The sequence below is a fragment of the Myotis lucifugus genome, unplaced genomic scaffold, assembly GCF_000147115.1.
Source record: "Myotis lucifugus unplaced genomic scaffold, Myoluc2.0 scaffold_53, whole genome shotgun sequence".
Lineage (NCBI taxonomy): Eukaryota > Metazoa > Chordata > Mammalia > Chiroptera > Vespertilionidae > Myotis > Myotis lucifugus.
Window position 1 is genome coordinate 261,339 of NW_005871101.1, and position 14,722 is coordinate 276,060.

At 35.4% G+C, this 14,722-nt stretch overlaps 1 protein-coding gene across 3 annotated transcripts in view; it reads right to left on the reverse strand.

Moving 5' to 3' along the window:
- Window positions 1–3,915: 3,915 nt before the first annotated feature.
- Window positions 3,916–14,722, reverse strand: part of ECT2 (epithelial cell transforming 2) — a 52,410-nt gene continuing 41,603 nt past the window's right edge. Inside the window, exons 22-24 of one of the 3 annotated variants that reach the window (XM_006088832.2) lie at window positions 10,929–11,036; window positions 9,634–9,780; window positions 3,916–5,243 (exon numbers count right to left, since the gene is read on the reverse strand). In XM_006088832.2, coding sequence (XP_006088894.2) covers window positions 5,157–5,243; window positions 9,634–9,780; window positions 10,929–11,036 — 342 coding nt within the window. In that variant the 3' untranslated portion in view covers window positions 3,916–5,156. Of the gene's footprint in view, window positions 5,244–6,657; window positions 6,959–9,633; window positions 9,781–10,928; window positions 11,037–14,722 lie in introns of those variants that run through there. The other 2 variants (XM_006088831.3, XM_014455932.2) reach the window with 2 other exon arrangements.

Genomic DNA, 14,722 nt, shown 5'->3' on the forward strand with positions numbered 1-14,722 from the left:
CCGAGCGGGGCGGGGGGTAGGGGTCGGGGGAATGTCAAGGGGGGGAAAAAAGGAGACATATGTAATACTATTTGTAATACTTTAAGAAATAAAAATTATTATTAAAAAAAAAAAAAAAAAAAGAATTACCTTTTCTAAATCTAAATGAAATAAGCATCTTAATGGAAAAAAAAATAATAATAATAATAAATAAGAAAAAAAGGTACTAAATGGAAATGCAGTGAATTTAGAAATAAATTTGGGAACAATTATTTTAAATAGTATCACCCTGGCTGCTGTGGATCGGTGGTTGGGCATCAACACATGAACTAGGTCAGGGTTCAATTCCGGGTCAGGGCACATGTCCAGGTTTTGGCTTGATCCCCAGTAGGAAGTGTACAGGAGGCAGCTGATTGATGTTCCACTCTCACGTGGATGTTACTCTCCCTCTTCCTCTCTCTAAAAAATCAATAGGTATTATCATCCAGGAAAAATAAGTCTCTACAGTCATTCAAGATTCATGCCCTTTAATAAGAGTTTGTAATTACATAGGCCTGTACCTTTCTCATTAAATTTATTCCAAAGGATTTTATAAACTTGTCACTATTATAAGGAAAAATTTTAATGTGTTGCTTCAATTGCAAACTGGATATAGCCAACTTGGAGAAAAGCTTTTAGTTTTTGTATATCTATCATATAACCAGCCAAATACTTAACTATTGTGGTGAATTACATTGCTTTTGTATGATTAAAGCAACCTTGCATTCCACAGATAAACTCAACTTAATAATGATGCATAATCTTTTTTATACAATGTGAACCCACTTTGCTTAGAATAGTAGCAATTTTAGAATAGTTCCACAATAGTTTTGAATGAGGTTAGACTACCATTTTCCTTTCCTGTTCTAGCTTTGTTTTGATATCAGGGTCATGTTAAACTAATTAAAAAATGGAAAGTGTTTGCTCTTCAATGTGTTTCTTGAATTTTGAAAGTTGTTCATATTATGTCCAGATGTAGATCATACCTAACATTGTTTATTTGCTCTATCTCTCCCTCAACCTTGAGATGTTAATGTTATGGGCTTCTCAAAGAACTGAATAAAACAATGAATTACTATGAGCTGTATAAATATCACAGGTTTAGTAATAGAATGCTGCCAACAGCACATAAGTAACCGTGTACCCCTTCCTCATTTTTTAGCCATGGAGGTTATATACGTTGGTTTTTAGGAATGTTATACTTTCTTGCTTTTCTTTGAATGTTTGCCAGTGTACTCTCTAACCTTACACAATAGTGTCACTTTACCAATTTTTAAATCTTATCTAAGTGAAATCATATAGTTGTTATTCTTTTATATCTACTTCCTTACATTCGATAATTATCCAGGTCACTGCAAGTTCATTAGTTCATTCCATGCATGACCAAAACACTATATATCAATCTAATATAAATTTCTGATTTTTCAGTTTCAGGTTATTACGTGTTGTACAGCTAAGAACATTCCTATACATGGATCCTTGTATTCATATGCCTACATTTCTCTGGAATAAATATCTAAGATTTAAACTGTTGGGTTTTAAGGTATGCATATCTTAAAACCTCATTGGTTAATTCCCAAGTGTTTTGAAAATGGTTACACAATTCAGACTCCTACAAGCAATGGAAGAGACGTCTGCTTTCCATCTGGGCCAAGCCAATATGGTGCATGTGCAATGAATGGTATCTTATTTGTACTTTCTTATTATGTATAAAAACATTTCTTAATAAGCTTTAAAAATCCATTTGGATTTTCATTTGTGAAATGCCTGTTTTTCTATAGGGATGTTTGATTATTCTGACTGTTTGGTTCTTTTTGCATTCTGTATATAAGTCCTTGTCAGTTACATATATTATGCACATGTATTCTGGGTTTTCCACTTTTACTAATGTCTTTTCAAACTAGTTCTTAATTTTAATGTAGATTTATCACTCTTTTCCATTATAATGATCTTAAACGTGTTAACATGTATAAGCAGTCTTTTCCAACCTGACAATTACAATACTCTCCTATATTATCTAGTGAAGTCTATATTTTTACCTTTCAGATTTAGGTCTATAATCCCCTTGGGACTCATTTTTGCATAGAGTGTCAAAAAGAGAGATTAGTTTATTTTTTAAAATAAAGATATCCATTTTTCTCAGAACCATTTACTGAGTAGACTCTTTTCCCACTGTTTTAAGTTTCACTTTTACCTATTAGTGGGTTTTTGATAGTGATCTATTATTGTGTTCAATATACCAAGAGCTCTAACATCTCACTGCCTTCATTTCTACACTTTATAATTAACCATGTTTCTGATAGAGCAAGCCCTCGTACTTCAACTGATTGGTTATTCTTAACCCTTTGTATTTCTGTATTAATTTTGGGAACAATTTATCATGGTATACACACAAAAAACCTGTATTTTGATCAGCTTTGTTTGAATCTATAGTTCAATTTGGGCAAAACTGCTATTTTTCAATATTGAAGTATCCAATCCATGACTATGATAAAGCATCTCCATTAAGGTGTAAATATAACTCTATAGTCTTCTCTGTAAAATCTTGTACAACTTCTATTTGATTAGTAAATACTTCAATAATTTTTATGCTATTGTAACAAGTAATTTAAAAAATATATATTTTCAACATGTTTGTGGCTGGTGTCAAGAAATACAATCTATACTAATAAAAGGGTAATATGCTAATTAGACCGGACGTCTTCCAGATGACCTTCTGAATGTTCTTTCTGACAAAGCCAGGCATGGGTGAAGCTGCCCGCGGTCCTGGGCACCTGCAGCTGCAGCCAGCCCAGGTGAAGCCGGCCCAGGTCCCAGGTGCCTGCGGCTGGCCAGAGGAGGGAAGCCTGGGTCCCAGGTGCGGGGCTGAGGCAGAGGTTAACCACTGGGGCAATCAGGCAGAGGTGGTTAGGGGCGATCAGGCAGGCAGAGGTGGTTAGGGGCGATCAGGCAGGCAGGCAGGTGAGTGGTTAGGAGCCAGCGGTCCCAGATTGGGAGAGGGATGTCCAGCTGCCGGTTTAGGACCGATCCTTGTGGGACCGGTCCTAAACCAGCAGTCAGACACCCCCCAAGGGTCCCGGATTGGGGAGGGTGCAGCCGGGCTGAGGGACCCCCCTCCCATGCGTGAATTTCATGCACCGGGCCTCTAGTCCTATATAATAAAAGCCTAATATGCTAAGTGTCTGGTTGTCCGTTCAACCAAAGGGTAATATGCTAATGATATGCTAATGCTAAGTGTCTGGTTGTCCGTGACATGCACTGACCACCAGGGGGCAGACAGTTGACTGGTTGACCATTCGCTATGACATGCACTGACCACCAGGGGGCAGACTTTCCGACTGGTAGGTTAGCTTGCTGCTGGGGTCTGGCCAATCGGGAATGAGCAAGACAGACTGGACATGCCCTGGAGCCCTCCCATGGTCCCTCCCTGGCTGGCCAACCTCCCATGTGTTCCCGGCCCCAATTGTGCACTGGTGGGGTCCTTCAGCCAGGCCTGCGCCCTCTTGCAATCCGGAAGCCCTCGGGGGATGTTGGAGAGCCGGTTTCAGCCCGATCCCACAGGCCAGGCTGAGGGACCCCCTGGTGCACGAATTTGTGCACTGGGCCTCTAGTTGATAATATTTGTATACTGATTTTTGTATCAGACTTTAACCTCATTACTTATCTGTGTACATCCAATGTGTTTCTAATGTCATGCCTTATGCCATTTCCTCTCACTTGAAACCCCCCATTTTTTGGAGGGACTCACAGTTCCATTCCCAATAAAATGATAAAAGTGGTGTAATTTCTACCAGAAAAATGCATATGTGCACATAAACACAATTTTATATAACTATCATAGAATCCACTATTCCCATTCTGCAAAGTGGAGTCCAGATTAAAAACTAAAACACAAAATACACTCGGGTCTTAAGTATTTATTTACAAAGTTCTTACTAATACAACTGCTTTTAAAATATAGCAATAAAGTGGTACATACATAGTATAGAAAAATCTATATAGTCAGTTAAACTATTAAGAACATAACCAAGAACTGTTAAATGACAATTAAATGTTTGTAGTAATCCCTAAACAGGTAGGAAAAATGAGTTTATTCATAAGAACTTGATTATTTTGTATTGCTGACTATAAAACAAAAAAAAACTATTGTGAAAAAGAATATCAAGGCTTGAAAAATATTTTACAACACAAATAAATGTATTTCAATTTTACATTTTATATGGGACAATAAAAAGTTGAGCATACAAATATCCATGTAATATTTGACAGTAGATTAAGAAAACTAATGCCAGTTTTAGAGTTATTTCATAAAGAGTATAAACAATCTTTACTACAATTTCCCCATGGTCATCCTTCAAAAACCCCACACACTATCAAATTAAATCAAGATTTGCTAGTGGCTAAAAATCACCATAAATATAGGCTCTGAAGCAGCTACAAGTATACACCCATATCATGTTAGTGCAAAATATACATTGTTTTTTTAATCTTTCTGTTCTTATCTCAATTTGCAAAAGTATTTTGAAACAATCTCCTTTAACTGTTATTCTTTTTAATAAGGGCAAATCTTTTTAAATCCACACGCTAGATCTTAAAGACACTTGAGAATAAATTAAACTGCAAAAGGAGCAGTTAACTACTTCAAACAGCACATGTGAAACAAGACCCCACTATTTAATCAGTTATCTATTCAGGTTTTTAATATAATTAAGTACTGTGATATCACCTAATTTCTGCACAAATTGAGATACACAAATATATACTTCCGAAATTCATTCATGGGCACTATACAAAGAAATCCACAGCAATATTTGGCATCCACCAATGAAATTTATTTACTGTATGTGTCAGGTTGCAGCACTACTGGTATCATGAATAACTTAAGATATTGGTCTTCAAATGAAGGATTCAGGCAAAAGGAAAAATTACATCAGAATCAATATAATCTTTTAATAAATTAACTTGAAAAATGTAAGAGGTTAACCTTACTCTTTCAAGAAGAAAACCAACTGGCATAGTTTAGTGTTATCCATCTTCTTTCCAGCTTTCACCAAGTGCTAATGACAAGTACCACATAAGTCAGTTCCTTATTTGTGTATGAGGTGTTAAGTTTCTATAAATTAAGATTTTTTTAAGCTTCATATCAAATGAGTTGTTGATCTACTTAAAGTATGACTTCTCCTTTCAAAGAAGGAAGGAAGGGTGCAAGGGAGCGATGGGATACCCTGTAAAGATAAGACAAATGTTTTATATTTAAACTTTTTCTTTTTAAAAGTTATAACATACAGTTATGCATCATGCATATCATTTTTACATTTCACAAAATACCATAACAATTAATTTAAAGACATCTAAAAATCCTAAACTCTTTAAATAAGCAAAAGAATTTAAAACTGGAGGGGAGGAAATTTCAGCATTCTGAAAACAAAACAAATGGATTCACTAGTTAACTACATATCAACTCACTAGAATAGATATTGGCTTACTGCTAGTAGTGGTACTTAACTTCTACGAGATATTAATGACTCAGTGTTTCAGGTTATTAAAAAAATTACAAATTAGTAAACAAGTTTTGAGGTAAAAAGATACAACCTAGTGGTTTCTTCTTAACTTAACCATAAAGCAAAATTAAAAGAGATGATCTTATGAGAAATAAATTTTCTAAATTTGAAAGTCATATACTCCCAAAGAGGTTTTGGATTATGTATACAACCCATATGTATGTATGTATGTTTGTGATTTTGCTCCATATAAAAACTGAGCCCTAGCTGGTTTGGCTCAGTAGACAGAGCGTAGACCTACTGACTAAAGGGTCCTGGGTCTGATTCTGGTCAAGGGCACATGCCTGGGTTGTGGGCTCAATCCCTGGTAGGGGGCACGCAGGAGGCAGCCAATCGATGATTCTCTCTTATCATTGTTGTTTCTATCTCTCTCTCCCTCTCCCTTCCTCTCTGAAATAAAAAAATATATATTTAAAAAATAAAATAAATTGAGCAAAACAGCAGCACTTCTGTTAATAGAGATTATTCAGTTACTAAGCTGTCTAAATTTGTTGCAGAGGTCAAAACTAAATTTTTCATAAGAGCTTTTAACAATAACAAATAAGCATACACAAGAATGCAAAAAAACCAACAATGAGTATAAATCAAAAAGAATTACAAAGAAAGTTAGTGTTTTATTTTAGCATATATGAAAGGCTATGTGTAAGTAGCCAACAATGTTCTCACCTACACTGGAGCAAAATGAAGTGTTTAAAGAGCTGTGTTGATCAAGTATTACCATTCAAGTGATAACAAAGCAATGATTTAAGTAGAAAGTAAAAAAAATTTCCTCAAATAAAATTTTTATGATTTGCTATATTAAAAGCATAAATTTTGTAAAATGCCATAAATCTAAGATTAAGAATCAGATTTGGAATATGAATCCACTTTACATGGCAATTATTATTAGTCTTTAAAATGTCCACTTTCATAAATAAGAAAATTTCTAATAGTATTGATTTTTTTCTGAACTTGAGCATAATTACCTTGAAAAATATTTTTATGTGCCAATCTGCAGTAAAGCAGTTATAAAATTGTGAATTCAAAAGTCCCCACCCATCTAATAGGTAATTCAGTGAAGAAAGAATACTTCCTTTTTTCACAAATACAAATTTCAAATAGCTAATAAGCTCACATTAAACTTGAGGCTTGTTTCCATTACTGGTTGGCATATCTCTTAATTCTTCACAAATATCAAAGATGACTTGGATAGAACTTTTTTTGAAATTTGAAAAATCAATATTTTCTTTCAGTGTCTCTGAGAAACTAACTCGTGAGGCAGAATGACGTATAGATGGAAACCAGGAGTTTTGAGAGCGCCCACCAGTAGAGTGTGAGCACTGAGCATAGACATGCTTAGTAAATCCAATTGTACTGCTTGTGGAAACTGAATGGATAATCTGTTAGAATAGAAATAAGCAATGGAGAAAAGGACATGAATGTCTGAAAGATATTTTAGGTACTTCTTATTTATATTGTCTACATAAAAGTGACAAAATCACAAATAATACAAATTAACTTACTAAAAAGTTTCTAAAAAATCCAGTTACTTTCATTTGAAAAGCAATGTTTATAATAGTTATTATAGGAAATAAACAAGGGACAGTTCTTTGGCCTTCAGAAAGCTTATAATCTATTTTAATAAAGAAATGCTTACTGTTTTTTGTCAATTTTAATATATTTTTCATTTCATTTAATATATTAATCAAATTTCTATTCATGTTTATATTATCAGCTAAGTATTGGAAGTTTAACCTTGATCAAATACCATTATAAACATGCTCTGCCCTGGCTGGGTGGCTTGGTTGGTTGGAGTACCCTTCTGCCCACCAAAAAGTTGTGGGTTTGATACCCAGTCAGGGCACATAACCTAGGTTGTGGATTTGTTCCCCAGTTGGGGCATGGGGCATGGGGGACGTACAGGAGGCAACCAATCGATGTTTCTCTTTCACATCAGTGTTTTTCCCTATCTCTAAAATCAATAAAAACATGTCCTCAGGTGAGAATTAGAGGATTTAAAAAAAATCCGTATAAACATGCTGAGTCAGCTGTAACTCTTTGATGTATTAACTAAAGACCTAACTAGCTTTTTTTAAAAAATTTACTTGAGGGTATTACAGATGTGCTCCATTATTCCCCATTGCCCACCCCACCTGCTTCCTGTTCCAACCCAGGCCTTCACACATGGATGTCTGTGTCCATGGACTATGCATATCTATATATATAAAAGCCCAACGACCGGAACGGCAGAACGACCAGTGGCTATGACGCACACTGCACTGCGGCAGCCAGCCTGATCTGGGCCCCGACCGGCACCCAACACTCCAATCAGGGGCAGGGCCGGCTGCCCATGGCCCCATCCCAGCTGGCCCCTCCCAAAACCCCTCCCCCCCAGCTGACCCCGCCCCTGATCAGCCCCCAACACCCCGATCAGGGGCAGGGCTGGCAGGCCAACCACCCACGGCCCCCCCCCCCCACACCAGCCCGATGGGCCCCCATCGGGATGGGCCAGCCTGACCCCACCTGTGCACGAATTTGTGCACCGGGTCTCTAGCATATGTATATAAGTTCTTTGGTCATTCTCTGCCTGCCACTCCCAACGCCCCTTCCCTCTGAGATCCCTCAGTCTATGCCAGGGGTGGGCAAAGTTTTTGACTCGAGGGCCACAATGGGTTCTTAAACTGGACCGGAGGGAACAAAAGCATGGATGGAGTGTTTGTGTGAACTAATATAAATTCAAAGTAAACATCATTACATAAAAGGGTACGGTCTTTTTTTTTTTAGTTTTATTCATTTCAAACGGGCCGGATCCAGCCCGCGGGCCATAGTTTGCCCACGGCTGCTCTAGGTGGATTAGCTTAGAGTTTTTTAAGGAAAGCAAGAAAGCCAGTGTGGCTGAAATAGGATTGGGGGGGTGGGGGAGGACATGCGTTAAAGGAAAGGGTGGAAGAACAGAGTATGCTGCCTTGGAGAGGTCTGGTATTCTAAGGGTGGAGGGAGATAAATGAGGAACTGGGAACAACAGGGGTTCTCTCTAGCAGCCATGGGTAGGGTGCAAGAGGACGGGGTAAAAGGAGCAAAAAAAAAAAAAAATACTAGAGCACACACTGTGCCAGGGACTGATCAAAGCACTTTGCATAAATTAACTTATTCAGTCCTTACAACTGCTACGTTAGATTCATTTTACAGATAGTGAAATTGAAACAGAGATCTTTAATAATGTATCAAAAGCCATAGAGCTAGTAAACAGCAGAGTTGGGATTTGATCACATGAGTTCTAGAGTTCATGCTCTTAGCTACTACTCAAAATGCTCTCACTATATAATCACATCATATAGGTATATGTGTATGTGTTTGTGTACTTAGTCCTTACAATAACACCATAAAGTACTATTATTAATCTCCTTTCCCTCATCTGCAAAAATGGGGATAAGAGAACAAGAAACTTGCTAAAGGACACATAATTGAATAACCAGCACTTGCTTTTTTTAACCTTAGAAGGTTAGGTGAATAATTTTATAATCATACATCACTCATATATTTAGTGACAGTAATAAATGTTAGAAATGTCCTTAATATTTATTGTCTAATACTTCAGACACCATTGGGAATTTGTATTTTTCAGAACACATTTAAAAATATACATATGAATTCAGAACACATATCATCCTTTGAAGTTTACAGTTTCAGAAATAATATTCTACTCATCACAGAAACAGTAAAAGGAAAAAAACTCAGTCTCTGTTATATTGCTGGGACCAATGTGTATAAACAGAACCATTGCTATTTATGTTAGTAAAGTGAGAGGCCAGATTGAAACATGCTTTTTTCTTTAGAGACTTTAGAGCATATCTCAATCTGAATAAAATTTCATATCAAATAAACTACATATTAAGTATGTCTCTATTTCTAGTTCATTAAAGTGATGTTTTCTCAGTTATCTTTATCTAACAAAAGATGTTAGAAGTATAAAAAAAATGGAGATATTAGATTTCCATCTTTAACATTAGCAAATTCCATACCAACTTCCATAAGTGTGAATACGTCATTAGACCATAAAACCAAAGTCACTTACTGCTAATGAAGATGTGCTAGACATACGACTCATTACATGCTTGTCACTGCTGAGGGGACTTCTTCCCTCCACTGAACTTTGGGATGTCATAAGAGCCCTTCGTAGAACTCTTCTTGGAGTTTTGGAGAAAGAGAATGCTCTTGTAACCTAGAATTTTAAGAAGTTACAATTAAGCCTAAAAAAAGTTTAATATAACTGATCAGAACAAATATACATAAATAAAGCCAAATACACATGAAAAGTTTTTGTACAAATAGTATTATCATAGATTTAGAATCTCTTTGGACAAAACACTGAGAAAATGTAGTACAGTAATAGTCCTCACTCAACATTGTGGTCCTTGATATGTTCTGTGACTTCAAGGGAAATGACATATAATAAAACCAATTTTATCTCAGGCTAATTGATATAAACAAGAGTTAATTTCCTATAGCATTCTCATCAACATTATAATGAAACAACGCTGAACATTATTTAAAGACCTGCTGTATACTCGCATTCTTAGAGCACGACAGTCAAATGGAAGAAAAAAAGTGCAAGGATAAACGTGGCATGGGAGAGAAGAAACGTGGCTTTTTTGTGTCTGATTTCACTAAAATTTAGTTGTGAGATCTTTAACCCAAAGCCATTTGAACCTCAATTTCCTTTTTGAAAAAGTGAAGGAGTTAATTTGACTCACCATTTAACATATTTACCATATAGCAAACATGCTGATCTTGGGAGATATGAAGATGATTAAATAAAGTACAAAGCTTCCCTTCAAAAGCAAAAACTTGTAAATCTAGCAGTAGACTATGGCTGCAAATTCCATCTAGACTATTAATATACTTGTTTTTCTACTTCTAAAAGGCCCAATATTCTTATGTAATCCTCAATAAGGTAAGCAGGGAAGTTATCTCCGATAAGGTAAGCAGGGAAGTTATATCCAGCGTTACAAGATTGAAACATACTGTGGTCAGGATCTCTGCTGTGTGCCCTTTGCTGAACAATATCTGAGGTGATATTCAAGATGAACGCACACAAACCTACATCTACAACACCATCAGAACATTTCTACTGAAGTAGAGTTCATAGAAGTATCACTATAAAAAGAATATGAAGGTAACAGGTTATAATTACTGTACCAAAGAATTCACTAAACTAAAACTATTATCTCTGTGGGCCATTTCCTAAGCCCTCAAACCAACTTTGTTTTGTAGACTATCTTTACACTGGTGTTTCTGGCAATATTATTTTAATGTAGTCTAAAAAATACTTTTTGGAGATATGTTAAATAATAATGCCAGGGGACTCACCCTTTTTGAAGTCTTTTTTATTGCTCTAGATGCCCTACTCAATGTACTGTCCATATCTTTTGTATTTACTTCAAAGGTTTCTGGATCAGCAGTGTAAATAAGATTTTCCTGTTCAAAAAATAAACATTTTTATTATTTTAAAATAAAATTTTAAAAATACACAACTGTTTTTAAAAATCAAACCTTTAAGCACTTATCTTCATATGGGAGTATACTATATAAAAGAAGCTACTCAAGATTTTTGACATGCCTGACATAATTTCTATTATAAAATGTATTAATTTAAGGATAGTGGAAAATAAGCACTCAGTAAATAAAAAATCCATTGCAAGGGCAATGGAGACCAAAGCAACTGGAAATCCTATATAATAAAAGGCTAATATGCAAATTGACCAAACGGCGGAATGACCGGTCGCTATGATGCACACTGACCATCAGGGGGCAGACACTCAATGCAGGAGCTGCCCCCTGGTGGTCAGTGTGCTCCCACAGGGGGAGCGCTGCTGAGCCAGAAGCCGGGCTCATGGCTGGCGAGCACAGCAGCGGTGGCGGTGGCCTCTCCCACCTCCGCAGCAGCATTAAGGATGTCCGACTGATGGCTTAGGCCCACTCCCCATGGGCCTAAGCCGTCAGTTGGACATCCCTCGAGGGCTCTCAGACTGTGAGAGGGCGCAGGCCAGGCTGAGGGACCTCCCACCCTCGCAAGTGCACAAATTTTATGCACCGGGCCTCTAGTGTGTGTGTGTGTGTGTGTGTGTGTGTGTGTGTGTGTGTGTGTGTGTATAATCTTACTAACAACCCTAAAACTAGTAAGTTAGAAATTTAGCATAATTTATATGCTTAAGAATAATGTCTGCTACAAAATCGGTATCACAAAAATTAATTAGAAAAACCAAATCCACCCTGCCTTCTCTATCAGAAAAAAGACCCTCTCTTTTCTACTCTACTTGCTAAATGACTCAGTTGCTTATCTAATCACACTCAGGTAACTGAGAACTTATAATTATCAGTAACTTTTAAAAACAATATAATTTTTTTCTGAGTTTTTTTTTTTAAACCACGTTATTATAAAATGTTTGGGGGAGAATTTTTAAATAAAATTACCTATAAACTCTATTAACCATTTACTATTTATATTTTGGTATATTCCTTACAGATATTTTCCTATATGCATAAAATACTTTATTGTGACAAAATTGGAATCATAGTTTTCTTTAAATACCTCATTTGTTCCTTATAAGGCTATTCCTAGATTTATACTAAAATTTTCTAAATGTATACCAAATCTTGCCAGAAAGGGGGCAGGGGTCTTCTTTATTTCCTACTTTCTAGTTGGTTACTGCTGACAAAGATGAAAACTATTGATATGTATGCATTTATATTTAAGTATAACTCTAAGTGCTAGTAGTTTTCAATTGGTTCTTGTCAATTATATAGACCAGGGGTCCTCAAACTACGGCCCGCGGGCCACATGCAAATACAAATATTGTATTTGTTCCCGTTTTGTTTTTTTACTTCAAAATAAGTTATGTGCAGTGTGCATAGGAATTTGTTCATAGTTTTTTTTTTAAACTATAGTCTGGCCCTCCAACGGTCTGAGGGACAGTGAACTGGCCCCCTGTTTAAAAAGTTTGAGGACCCCTGATATAGACAATCATGTGAAAAATAATTCTCAATAGTTAACACCTCTTGCCAATCCATGAGGAACAAAGCAGTCAGGACTATGATTTAAGCTCTGGCTAACTCTGAGTCTCTCAACATCCCCACTCACATACTCCTTTGAGGTTTTGCATTATTAAGATTTCCTACATCTCACAGGAGACGGGATCACATTTCCTAAAATGCTGTACATATGGCACCATAAACTAAGCAAAGCTTTAACTTTAGTTTTATGAACTTAATTTTGTTTTCATTTCATTCAATTTTTATGTTTAATTTCATTTCAATTTGATTTTCATCCAATGAATAATATATTGAAAATCTATCTCATATTGGGTTTATATGGTGCTAGACATAGACATGAATTCAGAAAATGTTTTGACACAGACAATTTTGACAATTTTCTTCCATTATGTCTCATTTTAAAACTACAAGGTAATGTATCAATCATCACTCTGAAGTGGTCAACTTGTGTCATTTTTTTAAAATTGAGAGCTGAAAAATCCAATCAAATTGTCAAAAAGCATTTGGAAATAATAAGAGAATTAATTTAATAAAAATGATGGGTTACAAAATTAACATCCACACATCAAAGATTTACCCACATAGAAAAACAACAAAAACAGCTAAACTCACTCACTTATGATAGTATCTAGTATCATTGTGTCCCCTCCTTCAGTGTGTGCCACAGGGATTTCCTCAAACTTTGTAATCATGTTTATAGCTTAGAGGATCTGATTTGGTCAATTTAAAATGATACCAATAATAGGCATTTATATTAACAACTTACTATGTATGGCTAATAACCAGCAGAATAATAATAATTTTAAATAGAAATTATATTAACTCCAGTATAAATATTATTGGCTCAGAAGCACAAACTCTTCTTGTATATGTTATATCTTCAATCTATTTCTCATGTAGTTAGAAATTCTAGTTCTACAATATTGAATATTATTGAATATTGAATGAAGACTGCTACTACAAATAATTAGTGATAAAAGTACTAAGTGTTAGCATAAGACATTTAATTATCAAGTTACTTCTAAACTATTCAAATTGGGGGAGGGGGAGTATAACATTGCTTAAATTCATTTGTTACTAGAAATATACTTTTGACATTAGAGGTTAGAAACCTGTAATGGCTTCAGCAAAGCCACCATCTGACTTCAGGTGATATATAAGCCTTAAGAGTATAGTGTGGACAACGAAATTAAAGGTTACATGTTGGCAAGAAACTGAAAAGACATAGTACCTAAGTATTCTGAGAAAAAATTTTTCAACAAATTAAAACTTAACCTTTAAATTTGGAATAACAGAATATGGGACATCATATCCATGAGAAGAAAAATTATGGAGAGTTTTAACCAAGAATAAGGATACCTGGAATCTAATGTTAACTTTATGCTCTTAGCCTTAGTTTTCACATGTAAAATAATGATATTAGATTAAATGTTCTTTCAGCCTGAAAATTTTAATTCTTTTTTTTAATTTAAATTCTTTACTGTTCAAAGTATTATATAAGTTTCCTTGAAAATTTTAATTAAGTCATTTACAAATGGGTATGACAAATGAAATTAGTCTAGAATAAAATAGTTATACTTATTTTACTCTTAATTATTTAAGCTCCAATTATTTAGGGCACCAATAGATACATAATAAATAGGACAGAAATTATTGATTTAAAGAAGCAGATATTTTTATCTCTTACATCTTTTGTATATATATATATATTTAAAAATACTTTCTCTTCAGCATGGCAAATGTTCTCAAATGATAAGACACTGACTCAGGACTTTTAAAAAATTTACTCTCTGCAGTATTTTAAATGTGAGAAAGATCTCAACTGAAGTCAATATGTGAATTTACAGACATATTTCTTAGTAACAAAATGTGACAACTTGAAAAACATTCACTTTAAAACAGTATAAATCAGGACATAACTAAATGTTTGCTGCCATCTTGTGGCTAATTTTACTTTATGAAATTTGTTTCATTAGTTGTTTATATTCAACCTAGAGACCTGGTGCACAAAATTTGAGGGGGGGGGGGGGGGCGCGTATCCCTTAGCCCGGCCTGCATCCTCTTGCAATCCGGGACCCTCAGGGGATGTTGGGCCTAAACCAGCAGTCAGA